Raw genomic sequence first — 22,947 nt, 5'->3', positions numbered from 1 at the left:
CTGACCCTTCACATTACAATTCATGGATTTTTTCCACGGGGGCTGGGCAGGTGTGGAGTGGGGTCACTCCTTTGTCAGGCTGTGTCCCAGAAAGGGGAGCCAAGGAAGCTGGAAAACTTCAGCTTGTCCAGGAAATCTTGGGTGGGAGGGAAGGACAGGGAGGGAAAGCTGGAAACTTCCATTATGCAGATATATTTCTGCTTTTGGAATGGTTGTGGAGGACAATGGTGGGAATTCCCTGATGGGAAAGCCTGGACTTTCCAGAGTAGAAAGTATCCCAGTATTCCACTCACTGGAGTGGAAGGTATCCCAACCCTCAATGACACAGTTTGGGATAAGAGTAGAGTGGTTCCTAAACCTGGTCTAAATCCCTCTGAGTTGAGGGCTGCCCAACGACAGCTTTTCTGGTTTTAGAGCTGTAAATATGGTGCAAAAATGTTTCACAAGTGATTGGACTCTAGTTCATACTGTAATCAACAGATTATAAATTGTCAGGAAAGAAGTGCTGAGGTTATAAATCATAAACTACATCTGCAAGGCTAAAGGCTGCTTCTACTGTGCTGCTCCCCACACTTTTTTTTTTTTTGCTTTTATATAGAAACAAACTTTACACCCATTGCCCAACAGATATAGGAATGACAAATGGGTGAGATGCTGGGTATGGAAGGTTTTCCCCCATGTCTTAGATTCCTTTATTAAAAAGCCATGACAGCATGAAGTGCTTTATAGTTGTCTGTCTTTTTTTCCTCTTTTGTTTATTTTTTGTCTAAAGCTTTGAAAACAAGTGTCTCTAATGGATCATAGGCCATGTGAGCCACATCCTGAGGCTTCATATTGAGTTTCATTGCTTTCTAAGACTAAACAATTGTTCACATCTATTTTTATCTATTTTTATCTGTCTCACTTCCTAAGAGTCAAGCTAAAACCTTTCCTTCCTCAATATCAATGCTAATAAGTCCATAAAAGTAAATACAGGAAGCAGGGGCAGTTTTATAGTCTGAAACAGTGAATCTGTGAATCCTCTCCAAATGCAACAACTTTAGCCATATGCCAGAGGGGTTTTTTTGTTTTTTAGGTTTTTTTAATAGGAAAATTATCTTTTGAAATAATTGTTAGGAGGGTAATGAGAAGGAACAGAAGCCAGCTACCATCCCTTGGAGTACACCCAGGTACAGACAAGTACCTGTGACAGCACAAGATTTCCTGTGTGTCTGAGTACTTCTCTGTCTGAGAATGCATCCTGCTCTTTCACTGGGATCAGTGCCTCAGCCAGGAGTTAAAGAGGCTGAGAATTGCCCCAATCCTATGAGCAGTGCAATCTCTGCAAGAATTGCTTCAGCAGGATACCAGGAGAAAAAAGCAGGAATCATTAATTTTAATTACTTATGACACTTGGGTCTTCCTCAGAACGGATGGACTGGTTTCAGAAGGTAACATTTTAATTTCTTTTTCCCCTTAAAAAATAAAAATATAATTGAACAGTGTGAATTGAGCTGAAAATCAATTGTTCTGTAGAAAGAAATATGTTCACACAGAAACTGAAGAATGAATTAAGCTGTCTGCCTCAGAACTTGACCCTATTTAAGGTGATTCTCCTTGATAAGTAATTAATCAGGAATCCTTGCTCTTACCCCTCTGCATGGGGAGTGGGCAGGGGGAGGGGCTGTTTCACCTCATCATTCCCCTATATACATCTCCATACATCAAATATAGAGATGTGCAACCATTCATGGAGGTATCTGCAGGACCTGATGGGTTGGTATTGGTGAGAGCAGGTGGAAAAGGGGCTAATTGTCAGCACCTACCTTTCTGCTGCAAGGTGTTTGAGTGTGGGGTACAGCACAGAAAATAATCATAATTAGAATTATCCAGGCATTGAAGTAAGTCCTCCTGTAATATAAGAAGTGGATCTTTGTGGTGGAGCAGCTCTGGTGGATTCTCTGCTTGTGTTGTGTTCTGTAAGCTGGAGTTTGTGGAGTTTTCTCACAGCAGGGTGGGCACAGAACTTGCACAGTGCTCTGCCTGGGCTGAGAGAGGAAATGGGAGAATGTTCACTGGGGAGATCTGTCTATCACAAATGCCCTTTGCACTGGCAGAGCCAGGAAACCTGTTAGCAATTGCACTGGCAAAGCAGAAGTGGCAAAAACCTAGAGCTTCACCACAGGTGAAAAAATGTGTGCCTGATGTCCTCTAATGGTGTTACTGCCTGATGAGACTGTTGGTGGGTAAAGAACAATTTGGAAAAAAATATAAGAAGGAAAAGAAATAGGGTTTTCTTTTTATAGCCTTTAAGTTCTCTCATTTAGCACAGAAGAATGTCAGAAAGGCAGTATGTGTGCACAGCCCTGCACACACACCTGCCCTGCCTGGTGCTCTACTAAAGCCAATTTGAATCTAATGTCTTTGAATAAATTGCTCCAGTGGTTTGCTCACCCATGTGGAAACCTCACCTCTGTGACACTGGCAAAGTCAGCAAGACATTGGGTTATCTGGTGCACATCACAAGATATATCAAACATAAGCTTCCCATAAGACTATTTAAGATGCAGACATTTTTCCCCTGCTATGCTTTTAGGAAGTCACATTTCCAATGGGTCTCAGTAGGTTTTTTGATGGCTTTTTTTTTTCCCTTTCAGAGATGCCCATTCTTTTGTCTGCCATTCTAATGTAGTTGCAAAAGCTTATCTGATCAAATAGCAATGAAATTATTCATTTTTTTTTTTTCTTTTTCAAATAGCCCTTCACTATCATTAAGCTGTGGAGATATGAAAAGGAAAATAGTTATATGTCTGGTTTCTACTAAGCTCTTTCTAGCAAAACCTTGATCTTAGTAAAGACAGAATTTAAAAAGAAACGAAAAATGGAAAGCACATAATTTGCATCAGCTGTCTTTCAAATATTTTACCATCACATCTCTTCCACAGTGAAATGTGTGAGAATAGCAGTATGAGGCAGAAGCTCTGAAAAAGTGACAAGTAACTCTAATGAGAGATGCTCTGTTTTTAGCATGTTACTATTTCTAAAGCAACCATGACTTCTGTGGAGTTCCTTCTGACTTTTAACTTTCCAAGGTAAATATCTGCCAAGTGTAATAAAAAACAATAAATGAAGAAGGTAGCTGCAGCAAGGGCAGAAATCAGGAATAAACTACCAACAAGGTTAGAATGCTGCCCTAAACCATTGATTGCTGGCTGCCCAACGTGCCCTATTTCCAAAATGATGCTTTCCAGCAGTAATAAAAGCCTGCTCTGAGTGAAGAATTTGTAGAGTTTCCATCCTTTTAGTTAAAAGGATGATGCTGTTCCTTCCAGTGTGCCATTTGAAGATAATGATGCATTTTGCAATGCTGGTTGTTAATGGCTATTGTTTTTGTTATAATAGATATTGTTAAGAAAATACTGAAGCATTGTAAGCAAATACTTAGATATTGTTAGGGATTTTTAAAAATAACATTGTGTTCATGAGCATGAATATATCTGGACATGGTTCAAGCCTGATTCTGACCAACAACAGCATTAATGAAAGTCCCCTGCTTCAGAGAGGCACTCAGAGCCTGACAGTACAGAGCTCTGTTATAGGAAAAACTCCCTTGGAGTGGGTTAAATTCATTTTTTATCTTTTTCTCATTTCCTTGAGGTCAGCTTTTCCAGTTTTCTGGCAGATTTCTTCTTAAATACAATTAAGGAACTCCTTGATTATTGAAGAGCATATTGTCAAAGGTGCTCATGCCATTTTGCTATGCTTCCCCCCAGAGATTTCTTCCTTGTAGAGGCTGTTCACAAACACTAATGATTTCTTGTACAGAACCCTCTCATTTGGAACGCTTCTCTTCCACAGGGTGGTGTTTTGTTTTGTGGTGGTTTTTTTTTAAGATGCCAAAACAATGTCTTTCAAACCTTGGGGGTTGTTAGCAGCAGGAGCAGAGAACGTAGAGGTAGCTATGAGATTTTGCTTTCGCCTTCCAGCTACCTGAGGGATTTCACAGTCCAGTCAAAGAACACTGTTTGATCACTTCCTGTGCTACATGTATTCAGTGTAAGGATTTTTACATGCTCTGTAGCATTAAGTGATCAAAAGGAGTGAGATCCTCTGTTGTAGCATTGATAACAGGCTACTATGCACTGCCTAGCACAGCACACCAGTAAATTGTCAAGTTGGTTTTGATTCTGAAAGATCTTCAAGATGAAGAAAGGTAAGATAAAGGAAACTATTACCATGGAGGAAAATATACATGGCATTAAAACTTGCCATAGAATGGCTCTGCACTTGAGGATAAAAGGAAGAAAGCTGGCAGCAGAAATTATAGGATTGCTCAGAAATTGGGGCAACAGCCAGGACTTGCCTTTCTTCCAGGGAGCCCAAGTCCCACCTGTGGCATGTTGGATTTCTCCTGGCTGAGAACATCACAGGTTGCATATCCTTGTGTGAAGGTTTTTCATTTCAGCTCTACATTTGTCTCATAGACCAGTAGTTGATTTTTGTGTGTGTGTGTGTTTTCTTTTGTTTTACTTTTGCTGATTGACTTTTTGATTATAAATTGCTTCAGATAAACAATTTTCTGAAGCAAAAACATCATGCTTTCTTCATTTTAAAGATAGGAGGCAAAAAATGTTCATCTAAGCCCACTATTCAGATGCCTAACTTTTAAATCACTATGTGGACTGGATCTTTTTCCTCTTCCTTTCAGTTTTCTGCCATGTAAATCTATGTCACTAATGAGTACTTAGCAGCCAAGATGAATTAGGAACATGTTATTTCCAAGTGGTGACCCCAAAGATAGAGAACAGTATTTAGGAAAAAATTCTGGAAATGCATTTGCATGCAGGCAATCAGAACAATAAAGGAATACAAAGTGTGCATTTAAGAAGTCTTTAAAAAGGGCTTTTTCCCAGTGGTTGTGGTAGGAATCTGGAAATATTCAAAACCCTGATTAATATTAAAGTGGAGCTTGTCAAAGGTATGAATGACAGGTAGGTGTTCATTTTTCATTAAAGCTCAATAGGAGTTGGCTGTCCAATGCCATTATTGGTTTTTAATAATTCCTTACAGGCTTTTAGTATGAAAAGTCCTTTGACCCAGATTCTCAAAAAATTATTACTGGTGATTTCATGAGCATGTGTGTTGATCATATGCCTATTAATCATTCAGCATGAAAGCCTGCTTGAGAATTTGCTGATTCTTCACTTCTGGTCCCAGTTATATGTCCTACTCACTCTGACTTTGAATTTGTTTCAGACACACAAATTATCAGAAAAGTTCTCTGAAACCTTTCTGAACACAGAAATCAGTGCCCTTAGCCAGGACATCTTCCAGTGAGGATTAGATTGTACTGATACCAAGGTGCTAGTTGTTTATTTTACACCTTTGTATGACTGTATCAAGTTCCAGGAACACTGTTTTAATAACCTCTGTACAAAACCACTATGAAAAGCTGGAAAGCAAGCCTGATTTTCAAATCTCATTGTGCCCATTCGGAAGCAATCTGTGAGTAGCTGCAACTTCCAATGAGCCTGGAATTCCTCAGGCTGGGCATCCTGTATTTAAGGTACTCAGAATGTCTGCCCACATGGAAAATAAGTGTACAGAGCAAAGCCAAGCCCTGTGAGCTGCCTTGGCCAGTAGTTAAGACTTTGTTTCCTTCAAATTATGCTCTGTTTGGTGAACAGCATCTCTTCAAACCATCCATAGCATCTCACCACAACTAAAACCCCTGGGTGGGACATTGGCAAGGTCAAGGTATTTCTGTGAAACATTCTATTTTGAAAGAAAGACCACATTAAGGGCTGGCTATTTAAATTGTTCTTTACTGCATGTTTTCTAAGAAAAAACTTAATTTTGTGTACTGCAGTAATGATGCTGAGTGGATAATAAGATGCTGTATGTTGCTGCTCTACACCTTATATCTTTTATAACTACTGCATTTCAAGGGTTGGTTGTTCAGGTAATTGTATTGTCTCAGGAATTCATCATCAGGGTAACCTGAAATCATACACCTATAATACATAGCAGTGAGGACTGCAATATTTAAATCTAAACAGGAAGGCTGCAGACTAAGAGTTGAAGCGTCAGAACTGTAGATTTATCAATATTTCTATATTTTCTGCTTGCTGAGCTTTATGTATAAATCGAATTGCTATAACACTTTAAAGCAGACTGTGAGGACAATTATTTTAAAGCAGAAAAGTGATTAAGTGATAAAGCACAAGTCATTTTTTCATAGTAGTAAAGAGTAGTTGCTTCCTGCCTCGAAATGCTGGGTCAGTGGGTGATTGCTCTCATGATGTATTCTTTCCAGAAATTTTGTTTTGTGTGTCACAGAGATGGCACTTGGGGACATAAATAATTGTTATGCCACATGTTGCTCCTTCCACCTAGTGAGCCACTTAGGTGATTCTTTTTCTAGGTCCACCTCAGTTGGAAATTAGTGGGATGCTGAGCACATACTTCATTTACATCTTTTAAGGGTCATTGGTTTAAGGCTAGAAGATGCTTAATTTTTATTGACCAATGCTTCAGAGAGCAGTAGCTCTGGTAGCATCTGTATATATTTGCATACATAATGTTGTTACAGTGACAGTGCTATTTCTTACATGTCAACCAGGGACATCTGGTGAACAATGAATTTTTATTATTTTTGTATTGATTTAGAAAGCCTAAATAACTTAATGGCATGAAATTGGGGTCATGTAAAGGTTTACTAAAGGGTCTTACAGGAATTCTGAGTAAAACAGGAGAGTGAAATATGATGCAAATTTTTCCCTCCTCGTCTCTTTTACAAAATTCACGGGACAACTAATTGAGTATCCTGAAACTAGAGGAGGAAAAAAAAATTGTTGCTGTATATTTATGTTTATCAATCTGTTGTTCAAGTGCTTTGACTGTCTCTGGAAGGATCCTGGTGTAGATGAAAAAGGTGTGCTTGTGCTTAGGTGAGCATGCACGGGTGCTGCAGGAAATACTGGTAGCATTTCTGGCTCTGCAGACATTTTTCCTCTGTGAATAATCTGAACAGTGGCACAGCACAGTGCTGCATTTTGCTGCCAGGGTTGCATTCCCACCGGGTGTGGGTAAATGGGTAGCGCAGATCTGACCGCTCTTCTCACAGGAACCCAAGGGCCATGTTTGGACTCCAGCCACCACTCAAGCCCAGTGATGATTTAACCTGATTTCCAGTTCTTCCTATGGCACTGCCAAGAGTATGTTGCAAGGCTTTGGGTTTTAAGCTTTTCTGTACAATTATCAGGACTGGTGTCTTGGATTAAAATGAAAAGCATTATTTTGTTTTGGTTTGGGCTTTTTGTTTGTTTGTCTTGTTCTTTGTTTATTTTCTCTCATAACCCAAGGTCTACAAAGATGTGAATTTGAGAAATAAAGAAATATTGGGAAAATAAATGCTGCAAATAAATGGTGAGAACTTGCAAGAAAGAACACTGGGAATAGCTTAGTGTCCTCACCAGGAAACCAGAAAAAGGGAAAATTTGGTTTGTTTGTTTTGGGTTCTTTGCTTTTCCACGCTAGCTACACATTACCAGCTTTTAGGAAAAGAAAGAAAAAACCAGTAATTTCCCACTTGTGAGATGCCAAAAGACTAAGTACCAGGTGGATGCATCTTATCAGAAATCTTGGCTTCCTTGCTTGAAGTGCCAAGCTCAGAGTAGTAACTTTGCTTACCAGCACTCTGATAGAGGTTTCATGCCCCTTCTGGATTCTCTGCAGCATGTCAAGCACTGATATGCTGAAAACCTTTCTGAAATGCCTTTCTGAATTTATGAAAGGGCACAAAACCTGACTGTAAGTACTCAAGATGAGGTATGGCAGGAGAATGAATGCCTGTTTGTATTGTGTCTTGACTTGTAGTTGACTAAGAAGGGGTTAATGGTTAATGCTGGAAAAAATAGATTGGATATTTGTCACTTCTCATAGAGAAAAGCAATAACAAAAAAAAATAGCATAAGGTTAATAATGTAAAACCCAAGAGAATGAATTTAAAACTCAATATTCAGAAAACTCTTATATTCAATATAAGAGATGCCTTCATTCAAAGAACTCTGCCCAGATGATTTGTGTTTTCTGTGTCCTTTCCAGGAAGCATTTCCTCTGGAAGATACCAGATGGTGATAAGAAATAATGATGGATTATTAGACTAAAATATATATAGTTACTCCATTAATCTTGGAGTTCATGTGTATCCCTCACCTCCTAAAGCAAGCAGTGCTATTTTAAAATATTCATCTTCTTACAGGACTGAGAAACCCGCATATTATTTTAATTATTTTGCACAGCTTTCGATCATATAAAATATTAAGCTCTGATTACATTTGAGTGAAAATGATCTCACTCTTAATAAAACTCAAGAAACTTACACTTCAATAAAATCAAAGTAAACCTTCAGTTAGTTCTAAGAGTTTGTTACTGCATTCACCAGACAGTGGTGCCTCAGGGGCTGATGATATAAAATTCAGGCTGGCACGCTTGAATTTTTTCTTCTCAATTTGTCCACCTGTGGGAGTCCCAGTGTTATTGCTTTTCCTTGGAAGTGGCTAAAGGTTGTAAGTATTATGAGCTTAGGTTGTCTGCAGTCTGTTCTAGAACTACTGTTGTGCCAAATTTGCATCACTCATGTTTGACTAATTCCAGTATTACTGCTACAGAGAGCAGCAAAGTATTGCTGATGTTATAGGAAATATCAATTATGTATACATATATATATGTATGTGTGTGAGAGTGTATATCTATGTATATATAAAATAGTAGCATTGGTTTTACTGCGTTTTGGCAGATTGGTAGCACAGAACTAGAGTCCAACAGGGAACAAATTGCAGTGTCAGCTGCTGGCTTGATTTGCATTCCACCTTTATTACTCGGTTCTCAGGTTCATCAGCATTCCTGGTGCCTCATCAGAAGTCTGCTAAGTATTTAGAGTACACAATTCATAAAACAGGCTTGAAAATACTCCAGTGGAGTTGCTAGATTACAGCAGTTGCTGCCAGAGCTTTTGAAGACAAAACATTTTGAAGTGATTGGTATGTACACATGCACACACACATCCTACACTACTGGAGCAATCAAAGCTCCCAGTGTTTCAGAGCACATCAGGAGCACAGAACTGGAGCTGTCTCACAGTTTTGTCCAACTGTTTGGAAGCCATTAATATATTTATCCTTAGCCTGTGAGCTTGGACAGCAGAATTTAAGCTGTACACAAAGCCTACATTGCATGTTGCAGTAATGTAGAGGCCAACAACAAATTCACTTATCTAGAAATAAAAGCTACCCTGGCCTCAGAAATAGGACAGCTATGAGCCAAAGCCCCTCTAAACCAAAAGTTTGGTGTTTCTGGAGAGTTGCTGGCTGGGGCTCAGAGTGTGTGTGGATGAATCTGAGGTGCCTGTGCTGCATTGCCCCAGGGAGCAGGAATGGTGATGTGGTGGATTTAGCATTATTCACCCTACCTTCGGGTCTGAGGTTCAAAATAATCTCCACAGACACAATGTTTAAGCCACTTCTTGAAATGCATCCCTCCTCTCTTTTGGCCTTTCTTGGAAACTCTCCCTCCTCCTGCACGACTCTGCTGTTATTGTAGCCTCAGCAGTATGGAATAGAAAGAGGCACAGTAGGAAAAGGAATTGGTTCCATTACGATGTTCTCTCACAACTGGGTGAGACTGGGAAAAAGAGAAGGCTGAGAACCATAACCAGTGTATGTTATGGACTTGTATGGGCTCTGTGTGCAGAGCTGATTTTTTCCAGGGGAGCTCTGAAATGATCATCTTTGCTTGTGGGTAAAAAAAAAATGTTGTGGTAATGTGAGCCTGTGCTGTTTTGGGTCATTGGCAGGGATAGCACCATTCAAGAGGAGTGCTGACTTATTGCAGTATTTAGTGATGCACAGACATTTCTGTAGTGCCCATTTGCAGGGTGCTGAAGAGGGAACCTCTCACTCAGCATTTGTCTGAGGCTGTTTCTGACAGGAAGGATGACTTCTAAGATTATTTTCAATGAATGAGTGATAAAGGAAAATTTCTGCCACTTTACTATGCGACTGAGGCTGGCAAAGTGAAAATAGTAATTTAGTAGGCTTCAGTTTTATCAGTATCTTTCCTTTCTGCACTACTATATTGCTCAAAAAAAAAGAGGAAGTATAAAAACCAGCTCTTTCTAAAAGGCTACAGGCCCACTAGATTAAGAATAACAAGGCTGAGGGCTGAGATCAAGTTATTTCATCAGGTTACTGTATGTCAGATGATCCACAATAATTCTGTGTGCACATGGTCTTAACCTAAGACAGATGAAAAATAACGTGACAAAGACAAATGAAAAATAATGTTATCTTGCAGTAGGGGAAATTCCTGCATGATAATTCAATGGCTTAGGAAACCCTCTATCTACATGGAAAGGTGATTATTGCAGCACCATGGGTTTTTTGTGGTTCTAAAAGGCTGTGCAAAATGGGGTTGTAATTCATATAATGTTTGATGAGATGTCCAGAAGAAAAACTTAAATATGGATATAATAATCAGGAAGTCTTCAATTTGAAACAAAGGCTTGCTTCCTTGTTTTTTGGAAGTGTTACTGAGATGTCCATAGGCACTGAAGAAGTATGTAAAAAATTAACTGTAACCTTTAAAAATGGATTTTTTTTGTGCTTTCAGATACACAAATACATTTAAAATAAAGACAAAAGAATCACTGTAGTAAGTTACCAGCTTTTAGGGTGATATTTGCTCTTGCATCTGCATGCTTGGTGTCTATGCACAATATTTGTGTACAAATGTTGGAAAGTCAGAAAAACTTGGGGTTTTTTCTCTAGAAGGTGTATATCTATAAAGAAAGGCTGCTTTCAAGTCTGCAAAGCTTTCATTTCACTTGCCAATACCTGGTCACTTGCAAATGGTAACTTGGTTGCAGCCCCACATGCTCTTTGGGAAAACTGCTGATATATGTGCCATGTGTGCCACTTCTTTTTACCCCCACCATTTCTAATCACTTTAAAGCTGTTTTGTTTCCTTTGTCATTTTTTAAAATATCTAGAATAATAAATATATATGCATATATATAGCAAATAAGAAAACTGGTATATAAAGTGTAGGTTATGAATAGTGTAATTATGAACCATGGTAAAATTAGTCAGCTTTATTTAATCCTCAGAGCCTTTGATTTCTTGAAAGTACTATGAAAAGTTTCATACACCCTTATCATTACATGCTGGCTTTCTGCATTTCAAAAATTAGTAAAAGAGAAGACTGCTTTAAAGCAGGACAATGTTACACGTCTTTGTATATATTTCTGTGTAAAGAGAGTAAGCATATGAATGAAACAGGTGAAACAAATGAGCTACTGCATCCATGTAAAAAAAATGGGTGAAATTTATTCTGAGTCTAGTTGAAGCAGCTGAAATTAAGAGCTGCAGTTACCTTTCCAAGATAACTGGGAAACTGCTGTGCAGCTCACACCAGAGGCAAAAGAAGATGAGCATGAATTGGATAAGGTGGATCCCATATTGACACTCTATAGACATGGAAAAGTAGGACCAGCGAATGGAGAAATATTAAAACAATCCACAAGGAAAAAAAAAAAGAGGAATGTTTAGAACATTGTTCAATCAACTGAGCCAAAGAAAAATATTTTTCAGACTCATTCAAGTCTCATCAGGTCCTTTAGTTGTTTCAGAAAGGGTCATAGCTGAGGAGCTGAGAGCATGGTGCCAGAATGCTGAGGAACTGCAGAGGTGTCCCACAGCTGCTCAGCAGTGCTGGAAAACAGTCAGATGTTTAAAAAGAGAATAAAATAAAGTGGGCAAACTCTTGAGTTCTTAGCTTGGGGGACTTCCAGAGACAAGGAGCTGCAGAATGCACTTACTGCAGGAGGCAGTGCTAGGGGAGTAAGGCAAAGAGAGAGCAGACACAAGAGTTCTGCTAGAGAAGTGAAACTGGTTCTGGAAGATTTGATGTAAATGACCAAGACACACAAAGCAAAATATTTCATTGTGTTTCATCTGGTTGTGTAAAAACTTCGTTAATTTCTTTAACTTTAAAGAAGGATGTACCAGTTCCAGGAACATGAAATTTCATATAGAATTACCAATTTTTATGAGTGAGTCCCTAATCTCATACTGTGCAGTGCTTTTCTTTTTTTCTCCTCAGTGTAATAAATACCTTTATTGAAGAGTAGAATTGATTTTATAGGAGAAAAAAAAAAAATCCAAAGCCCTTAAGTTAATTTTAATAGACATTAAAAGACTTTGTTAAAATGCAGGTGTCCCATTAGAGTGAACATTTTAATAATTAAAAGTCAATAAAAATGAAAACATGCTGATATGACAATCATTTGAAAAATCTACTGCTTTGCTCCCAGGTATTGGTGCACATGGGTAGTCCCCTTAGCCCGAAGAGCATCAAACACAGAAGTTTATAGGCCAATCCCAGCAAAAAAAAAAGAAAAAAAAAGACTCTCTGGCGTTAGTGAGAACAATACCATGTCCCTGTGTCAGCAAGTGCCTTTTCCTGCTCTCTGGCTCTGAACAGGGAAGTCCTTGTTAATCAGCCAGTGTGATCTTGGCTTAATGATTCAGAATCATTACAATGTGATGCCAAAAATCTCTCCAAGCAAAAAAAAAAAAAAAAAAAAAAATCTGCCTCCTTCTTTGTTACAATTTTTGAAGGCTCTAAGTATGAATGAGGTTTGAAAAAAAGGAAAGGCAGGGCTGGAACTTGGCTTTTATGGCCAGAAAATTCTTGTATCCCTTCCAAGTGACACTGTAAGGCTTTCTGTTTTGAAAGTGTAAAAGGAAAATTTTTGTTTAATCTTCATGGAGGTGAGGGAGAGGACAAAGACAGAAACCTTGAGCTTTCCTCCATCTTCCCCCATCCTCATCTTGATCTGAATCTCTTGGAAAAGGAGAGAGCTCCATTTGGTGAAGTCACTTATTTGGAATATCAATTGCCCTTCAAAAGCACGTCCCAGACTTCCTGAGCTGTCAGAAGGTTTGTCACTGCCGCACGTGAACCTTCAGAAGTTACATCTGAGGAGGGAAGACGTTGTTAGAAATCTTCCCTTGCGCGACACGCTGTCTCAATTTCTTCTAAAACATCTCCTAATTATCTCTTTTTCTTCTTCCTCTTTTCTTTTTTTGATTTCCCCACCCCCAAACTCTGCAGCACCAGGGAAAAATCGGAGTTAAGTTTAACGTTGGGACGGACGACATCGCCATCGAGGAGATGAACGCCATCATTAACGACGGGAAGTACCACGTGGTGCGCTTCACCAGGAGCGGTGGCAACGCCACCCTGCAGGTGGACAACTGGCCCGTCATCGAGCGCTACCCAGCAGGTAAGGCCTCCCAAAAACACCTGGCACTGAGAGGGTGGGGGGTGCCTGGAGTCTGCCTCCTTTTGCTCCTCTCCTAACACAGTATCAGCTCCTCTGGAGTGTTTTCGTAGCTACAGAAGTAGTTAAAAGAATCCTGAGCAGTGCAGTTTATGATGATGGCGTTTCCTAAGTGAGTTTAAAAGCCCAAATTCGAGTTATTACTGGAAGTGGAAAAATGCAGTTATCGAGGCATGAAGTAGTAGTTTTGTTTCTTGCTATCATTTGGTTTTATTGCACTTTTGGTTTAGCGGGGGAAAAAAAAGGCTTTGACAAAAGCTACACAGTTTAAAGTGACTCACAACCCTATCCCCAAGTGATGGGGTGAAGCATTTACTGAGGAAAAGGTTGTCTGTGTTCTTTTGATTACAAGATTACAGCAATCTGAAGTTTATGAATTTAGCAGAAGTCTTCCAGCAGACACAAACCCAGCGACGTCGCAGTTACCAATTGTACAGCCAACCACCCAAACTGAGGTGCCTTAACTCCGAATGCAAACTACAGGATATTATTTATGCAGATGGTCCTGGTTACTTGAAGAGGACCCACTAGTGTGACAGCAGAGCTGTCTTTGAGCAAGCCCTTATTTAATTTTATGCAAATGTTATGCGCTGAGGATTACTATGCTGCTAATTTTATTCATTTTTAATGGCAACAGGTTTTTAAGATATGCAATCCCTTTCTTATTGAGTAGGACTACTGAGCCATTAATGGCAACTTATGCATCTGCATGTTATCTCCTAACAGTTGCTCTGTGTGTTTATAATAAGAAAAAGGCAGCAAATCTAGAGGTGTAAATGAAGGCAAATATGCAAAACGGAATGCCAATTGCACAAATGGCAGTTCTAATTTATTGGTTTAAATGTAGAAAATTCTTCATTTTTGGGGGTGGGCACAGCAGGAGGGTGTGTTTCACTTCTAAGAAATGCATAAGCCATTCCCTGGACTAATTATTAGTATTTAGGATGGGGACTTTTGTTATTGTTGCTGCCATTTCAGTTGTATTCAGCTGTATTAAAAAATATTTTTTTTTATTCTCACATGAAATATATCCCTTCAGATAATCTATTGGAAATAATACAGAATATATGAAATAATAAAAGTATGTATTGGGAAAGAGACTATGTACAACAAAAGTTGTTAAAAAACTCACATGTGCTATGAATGAATGGCAGCTCTTGGAATTAGAGCCATTAATGGTTTCTAAGTTAGGCACATCTATGATCAGTGATAAACACTTGAGGGAAAGGGGGATACTGAATGAAATACATTCACTGATCTTTCAGATATTCCTTTTTCCCCTGTGGCCCCCTAGCTTTCCAGTTTTAAAGGGTTTGGTAAAGGTTGATGGAATAAGGTGTAAGCTGGGGAGGACTTGTTATCATTTGTGTTCAAGACCTATTCAACACAAAAGGAAAAATAGGCTTTTTTGTTTCTTTTGGTTTTTACCTAAATGATGAGCAGGAACTTGCCGCCTCCAAACTCAGGAGTGATGCATCCCAACAAAGAGGAAGTCAGGCAAACATGCCAGGAGGTCTGTGTGAATGAACAGGGAGCTCCTGGACAGGCTCAAACACAAAAAAGAAGCCTTGAGTTCTGAAGCTAGTGGCACATAGAGCTTGTTTATACTGAACAAAGATCAATTTAGAAAATAAAGTGATTTCCTTGGGATGGGATTGGTGGAGTGGAAGAAAGTTGGATATTTTCTTTGAAAAAAGAAAACAAAATATTAGATTTTTATTGAGTTTCCATGAGCACTCTCTGTGCAGGCTGCATTTCAAGGCATTCTCGGTTGCTTCATTAGCTGTTGTGCAGAATCCCTTGGCTCATTTTATTGTTGGATCTTCTAAGACTGCTGTTGGCCTGAAATTTTCTTTGACTTTCCCATAGTAATATTTTATGACTCCTGTATGCCACAGCACTGCTTTTGGCTGCTATCCTCCCTCTTTTCACCTTCCATCCCTTCTCCTGTCCCAGAAGGCAACCATCAAGCCAAACCTTTTGTCTTCTCTTACTATGCTGCTCCACCAGATTTGCCAGTCTTCTTGTATTGGGTTTTTTTAGTTAAAAGTAAAAACCAAGATTAGGCAGCCTAATTAGTAAAATTGCTGTACTTACATTTTTTTTCTTCCAAAGATAAAATTAAATATCAGTTTGTTGTCTAAAGCATACCAACTGATCAGGTCTTTCTTGTTGAGGAAAGATTTTTCTCAGAATTACTCTTCAGATTGGCATGCCTGATTGCTTTGTGTTTGTTGCCTTAAAATGCTGGGTGAAGATTTTCTGAGACAATTTTCTGGTCAGAGACTCAGGAATTTCCAGTTTCATTGCCTGTGAATCCTTCATCTGGCCCCATGTAACTGCTGTGGATAAGGATACCCAAGGCCCAAAAGCAGCTGGTACCTTGTGAAAAAATATCACATGGCAATACTTCACAGAACTTCCATGGTGGCTTTGTGTGTTTTACCCAAGAGCTGCATAAAATGCAGAAGAGTGACCCTGGAAGAAGAACAGAATGTAGTCTGTCTCTCCTGTGACATCATTCTTGATCCCTCTAGATTTGAGTTTGCTCTGGGCCAATGCACTTTCAATTTATATCTGAGTGGGTGTGAAATGAGAGAGCTGTAAAAGGAAAAGAGGCAGGGGTCAGTGGTAGAGGATGATTATCCTAGTTAAGGTGGATGGTTGTTTTTTGAAATATAGTTGGGAAAAGTGTGCTTTAGTCCTAGACAAATGTGAAGATTTCAGTATTCTGAAATGGCTGGATGATTTTAGAAACAGAGGTTTGGATTTACATATGTATGTTCTTCCAGACTACCATCAAAGTAATTTTTTTACTCTGAAGTTTCTTTCCTGTCACTTTTCTGAATAAAATAAAATGCTAGAGCTATGAGGATGTATGCTTTGATTTCTGCCCTTTATTAAATGTTGATTCTGTTTTCCCCATTTCTTGTGTTTGTGGCTGGTGCATAGCCCTGTGATGGTGAGTGGCGCGCTGTAGTTTTTTGATAGTTGATTAAGACGCCCGTATCTTCACTTGATTTATTTATTCCATCTGTCCTAACTAAATTCAGTGTTATGTCTCTTTGCTGAATTATCACCATCCCTCTGCACCTTCCCTAAGAACTTTAGTATTTCATGTTGACCTCTTTTTCGGATAGTAAATTCACATTAACTTATCTGGATGCAGCCTAATTTATGATCATATTAAACAGGAAAGGGAAAACAGCTGACTTCAGTCAGACCTCCTAATCAATAGACTATCCCCATTTCCATGCAGATCCTTTCTACTCCTTGTGGCTTATCTGGTCTGCTCCACTGTCTTATTTTAATTTCCCTTCCCAATGGTCTGGCTGCTGTTGTGGTGATGGGACTACTCCACAATAGCAACTCTAGCTGCTTCTATGAAGAGGCTGCTCTTGTAACTTCAGTTAGGTAATAATTCTACCCTGTATTGTCAGTTTCCTAAGGGTGCATAAAACAAAGAACTCATTAATTTGTATCAAACTGAACTAAGAATTATGATCAAATTAAAAAAAAATGGTTTTAGTAATACAAAAAGATGAATTTCAGTATTTTCTGAATAAAATGTTCTGACTTTTCATGTCAGGAATGCCCAGTGTTTACAGGGGACTTAGATAATATGAGAATAAAGCATTTTATTTAATTTGAAACAACATTTTCATCCTTACCTGAAAGAAAATGTGTTTCAAATAAAACCAAAAAGGGAAGAGGGAAAAAACCCTCATAATAGTGCTCATAACCATATCTTTTTATCATGAAAAACTGTTTTCTTAATTATCTGATTTTGGTTCCTTGGTAGTGAAGTGTGTATATTTATTAGTCAGAAAAAGTATATCAAAACAAGGTAGAGGACATTTTAAAGCCACAATAACCTTCACTTATTGTAAAAGAATTTCAGAATCACTTTTCTGACGCGAACTCTATGCTTTCTGCGGTCAAAGGCAGTTTGCCCAATGATGATTCTTTTAAAACACACAGCAAAACTGATCATTTTACCAGTGAGGATTTTCCCTTCGTGACTTCCATCATAAATCACACTGATGCAGAATTTCCTACCTAGGAAGTGACCTATTAGATGTTGGGCAATGGGTCTATGGTTTCAAAGCTGCTCAGTCTGCTGAGAGTGCTCAGCATTCCTGGGCCCCTGCAGCAGTTTGGAAGATACTGTCTGATGTAGGCAAATATCTAAAATTATGTCCTCCCAGTCATCCCCAGATCTCTGCTTAGCCTTAGAAAAGCATAACTTGGTTGTAGCTGTCCTCACGTACCCCATGGGTCAGGACATGTCAGGGTTGTGTCTGACAGACCAAGATCTGACAGCAGGAGCATGTCACTCACGCTGCTTGCAGAAAAGAGCTTGTCCAAAGCATTGCCAGACTGCTGGAATAGATGCATCTCTGTGCTTAGGAGGTATAAATCACGGTGGAGCACAGACACCAAGGCAGAACCTGCGTGAGAGACCACGGATGCTGGCAGGAGAGCAAACTGACATTATGCTAGGGGCCAGTACCTACCTGACACATGGCCATCACCAGCTCTAAGGGCTTTGGTATAATATAGAAAAATTCTGCACTGGGTTTTGGCTTAGGTTTGGCTTTTTTGCCTTTTTTTGTTGTTTGTTTGTTTGGTTTTTTGTTTTTTGGTTTTTTTGGGTTTTTTTTTGTTTAGTTGGATTGGAGTTTTTTTGGTGGTTTGGTTTTGATTAAAGAGCTGTGTTGTCTTTAGGGACTCTCTCTGGATCTGTGGGATCAAGGTTGTTCCTGCAGAACATCCAAGGGCTAGGGGAAAGGGACATGTCATTTAAATGCTCCCCTTGGTCCCTGTATTGTAGAAAATAGAAAAAGTGTGTGTCATCTTTTCATGGGTTACATGTGACTTGGAGATAAATGCTAGGAGTCAGCTATTACCATGTATCCTATTTAGGGTAAATAGCATCCATTTGTCTTGGTTTTTCTGTGTTCAGATTGACTATAAAATTACCAGGAGACATTTGTGTCAGTACATTTGTTTCTCCAGGAATGGATTAGCATTTCCCAAGCGATCTATGTACTTGCCTAACTTGCTTACTATTGGCTTAGAAACAGCTTCTAAATTCAAGCCCCTACAGCCTCTTGTGAAGAGGACCAAAGGTGTTTTTCAGGTATAAGGGTGGTGGTAGGGAGACACCTCAAGCAATTCCACAAATGTTTCTTTGAATATTCTAGTAAAAGGGCCAGTCAGCCTGTTATCACCACATCCATAATGGTCAAGGTGATGTAGGAATCCTACAAGTCAATGATCACTCCGTGTTTGCCTTGCCTTGTGCCACAGAGCAAATTTTCAAACCTCTCTGGCCGCTGCTGTTTGGACACAGGACTTTCAGGGTGCTTCTGACTGCTATTTGTCCAGCAACACATTGCCTGTGCCTTTTTTCTCACTGAGTTCCTCCTTTGGATAAAAGAATCCATCTTGATTGTCTCTTGTGTGTGTTCCTTTGCCGTGGCCAGAGTTTTGACTCCTACAAACAGATCTGTCATCCCTCAATGCTGATAGTAAGACATGGAAGATATGAGGAAACACCATCATCTGATAAGCTGCAAAGCTTACAAACCTGGTGGAATCTCTCATTGCTTGCTCCCAAAGACAAAATAAAAACTGCCCTTGTGCCCAGGAGGGAAGTCCAATGGAAAAAGACTTAAGTTCTGTTCACAGCAATTAAGTTTCTGTGAAACACAAACTGCCCAATGTCTCCTGCTTTGGATGTCATTTTCCTGCTGTGGGAAACCAGTGGTGCCAGTGAAATAAGGACATCTTATAAGACTTTATTTCCCTTGGAGATAACAGTGTTTGGAAAAATTGTGAGGATTTCTCAGGAGCTCTCCATCTGGGAATATGTAGAATGTGCAAGTAAACACTTTGTGTATGAATTTATGCCATGTGTATAAAATCAGGCTTTAGAGGTGGAAGACGTGGGCCTAAAATATTTAGTCTATGGAATTAGTAAGAAGAGAATGGGAAAAATACCAGCTAAGTCAGTAGTTGTTTTGTGACCAAGTCTCACCCTCCCTGATCTGGAAAACAAAACTCACCAGTGTTATTTATGGCCTTTCATGTGTCCATGGAGTCACATCTCCCTGGGGTTCTTCCACCTGGGAAGGTCTGCTGGTGCCTGTTATAGTTAAACCTACTCTGGTTTTATAGGAGATAATGGGGTATAAATATGAATGAGTTAACATTCTTGGGGTTTCTGATTTGCAAAAAGTCTTTGATGAAGTTCCATGTGAAAATATTCAGGAAGAATTTACCCAGCCCTGGTGGTAAAGGTCAAGTTCTTTGATGGATCAGACTCTCTCTCAGGGAGAATGGGGTCACAGATTCCCACCTAATGAAAATCAAAAGAGTAAATAAATTGATTTTCACTGGGAGTATGATCATTTAAACCTTGTAATATATTGAATAACATTGATTTTTTTTTAGTCTAGAATTTAGAAACCATACAGGCTGTAAGAGAGACAAATTAGAGATTACTACAGAAGAAAAAGATAAGTGAATGAAGAACTTAAAAATTTGTGCTTCCTTTAACAGGCAGTGAAAAAACAAAATGGAAAAATGAAAGGTAGAAAAATCTAAAAATGTATTTTGAAATAAAAGCATTTAATAATCCCAAATTTTTACATTTTTGAAATTCAGAAATTATTGTATTTGTGCAATTTATTTGCATTTTTTCTTGAATGAGACATTTTGCAAAATCTCCATTGGCTTAAACATTTTAATCAAACAAAGCATTTTCTGTTCTTATCTCAGAGTTAAAAAAAAAAAACAACTGACTGAATATGCATCATAGCAGTAAAAGTAAAGTTGATCTATGAAAGATAATGCACATGGGTGAGGTAATCTGAATTTTCATAGAAAATATTTTTCATTGGTTGCACTGGCTCAAGACAAAGGTTTCATGCTGTACACAGCTCGTGTATTACTTCAGTACCAGTCAAAAAAACAAGTTCTGAGAATGTTTAGAATTCTAAAGAAAATATTAATAGAACTATATTTAAATCAATGGGCCACTTCCCCTGTAAAGGATTAGTGGCTTGGATGGTTTTTTTTCCCCCTTCCAATTTCATTTTATTTTCCATATATGTATTTAAAAGTAAGGTTAGTGATAAAAGACCTTAAGAAATTAGAAATTAAAATGTACAGGGTCAAGTCTGCTTCTTTGCATAAATTGTTTCTCTTAGAGAGTAACTTAGAAGAAACAGCCTACTCAAAAAATCCTTTTGCTTGCAGTCCAAGCACTTTCCAGTTCATCCCACTTTGTTCTTACATGTCTTTTTCAGAATAGTTTTCTCATTTCTCTGCTTGTCATAATAATCTTTCTTCCATGCTGTTTTGTTCTGAATTTGGTTTTCAACTGCACAGGTGTTTGAAAATGGACAGTGTGAGAGCACCAGGACCTCAAGGGTGTATGAAGACAGTAATGCAGATATTAATTTGGCATTTTAAGGCCTTAATTTTCTTTTTCATGCCTGAGAACTGGAAAGCCCAATGTCAGTCTGTAGCTGACTACCTGCTGAATGTCTTTCCTCATGAATTCCCTATCAGAGTATCCCAACTTAGGGCAAGAAGTGGCGTGACTGATCCTGCATCCTAAGTGTGTGACCTGCACTCTGTAGTGTAAGCCTTGGTGTCACTTCTGTTAATTCAGAAGGGCTCTGTTCCTCCTGACTGTTATCTGCAGCCTCTTCAGCATTACCACCTTGTCTACTTTCCTGTCATCTACAGATTTCATTGTGTGGATGGCACTTTATACTGAGATCAGTGAAGAAAACACAAGAGATGATTTATGGCCAAACTCAGCTTGGGTACTTTCTTAGGAGTCCCACCCAGGTAGTTTTTCTGGAGGAACACCATTGTTTTTCCTTGCAGCCACACCTGCAGTGGCTTCTGTGGTAGCTTCTACAGCACAGTCTAATGCAATTTGGGAATTCACCATGGTATTCCTCTTGTTAACTCCACGTAGAACCCAGCATTGAGTTTATCACATTTCCATGACTAAAACACACGTAGGCCTTCCACTGATTCAACTAGATGGCATGAGTTCCTCAAAATACGTGGAGAGCTTTGGCACATCTGACCCACCTACTATGTCTTGAGGCCTCTTATTTTTCAAATGTAATTAATTTAGTGGGGGACATAAGGGCCAGAATATGGTACAGTGACACATTGGCAGGTCTGAATGTGACAGGCAAGGGCTGCTCATCATTGGTGTGAATGATTCACCGAGAAGCTAAAGGAGAAACCGAGTGAAGGGGGAGTTGCAGGGAGGAGACAGCTCCAGGGCTGGTTCCTGGAAGGAGATGCATCCTGGGAGGATGGATGTGCATCAGGTGGGATGAAAGACAAGCAGCCCTTGAATTCAGAACCTGTCAATAGTTTCAGCAGCAGGATATCAGTCTCTACATGAGACAGAGGAAGGAGGGGAGAACAAACCCTTGTTCGATGCTATTCTTTGGTGGGTTTTTTTTAATTCAGCTTTTTACCATACACTTTTCACACCCCTGTATTTTTTTTCCAGAGTTAATCCATGATTTGCTAAATGACATGATATCAAATGCTTTACTGAAATCCAGAAAATTAGATATACTTCATTTCCTTCATCTAGAAAATGAGTTAGCTTGTCGAATACAGCTGTTAAACCAGCCTAACATGATTTGGTAAAGTTTTGCGTTTTATCTCATTTTCCAATTGCTTTCATGTCTTTAATTATTTCTTTTAAAACTTGTTCTAAAGCAGCATGTATGGCTAAGGTCAGATTAAATACTTCAACTGGGTAGTTTTTTAAATTCTTCTCATATAAAGCTATTAGATTGTCTGTTCTATACTACAAGAAAAAACACATCTCACTGGATACCTGGATTTAAAAACTCCTGGATTCTTCTTTTAAAGTTCTGGGATAGAGATCATCTCTCTCATTTTCTAGCCACCCAAGTTCAGTAAGAACATGTGCATTGCTTTTTTCAGAGCTGAGGAGATCTATATTAAACACATTCAGTCTTCTCCCTTGGATCATCATCAGCCTTCCTATAAAGTAATTCTCCTTGACTCTCTAATCTCTTTTTGTTTACAGCACTTGAAAATCTCTGGCTTTTGAATTTAGTTTACTTTCTTTGGGAGGTTCTTTGGGCTTCAGTTCTGGCAACATTTCTTGAGTATTTACTTATTTTTCTAATTCTGAAAGGCACTGCTTTCTTTACTGAGTAAGTCTGGGGTTTTAAGCTCCACTAACATAGCCCGTGATAGTGTAGTTTTTCAGTCTAGCAGGTTTTCCCTGGTATATTTTAACCTTGCAGGTGTAAACTCAAAGAAAAAAAAAAAAACAAATCATTTTAATACTTTATAGAATTTCCAAGTGTCATTCCTGGCTGAATCCAGCCCCTTACACTGATTGCATAATCTGACTTCCTTCATATTATCAAATTTTGTTCTTTTTAAATCAAGAATCTGATTTACAGACTTATTTTTAGTTGTCCTCATATTAATTTAAGTCAACTCCTGATCACTCAATCAAAAAATGTTTCCTACAA

The 22,947-nt window shown here is 38.9% G+C and overlaps 1 protein-coding gene across 1 annotated transcript in view; it reads left to right on the top strand.

Moving 5' to 3' along the window:
* NRXN1 (neurexin 1) overlaps nt 1-22,947 on the top strand; it is a 667,470-nt gene that overhangs the window by 533,908 nt on the left and 110,615 nt on the right. The window contains exon 14 of the mRNA XM_084203402.1: nt 13,156-13,327. Within this exon, the coding sequence (XP_084059528.1) occupies nt 13,156-13,327 (172 nt within the window). The remainder of the gene's footprint in view (nt 1-13,155; nt 13,328-22,947) is intronic.

This window comes from Fringilla coelebs, assembly GCF_963513975.1.
Source record: "Fringilla coelebs genome assembly, chromosome: 3".
Classification (NCBI taxonomy): domain Eukaryota; kingdom Metazoa; phylum Chordata; class Aves; order Passeriformes; family Fringillidae; genus Fringilla; species Fringilla coelebs.
This window is presented reverse-complemented; position numbering and strand designations above follow the sequence as displayed.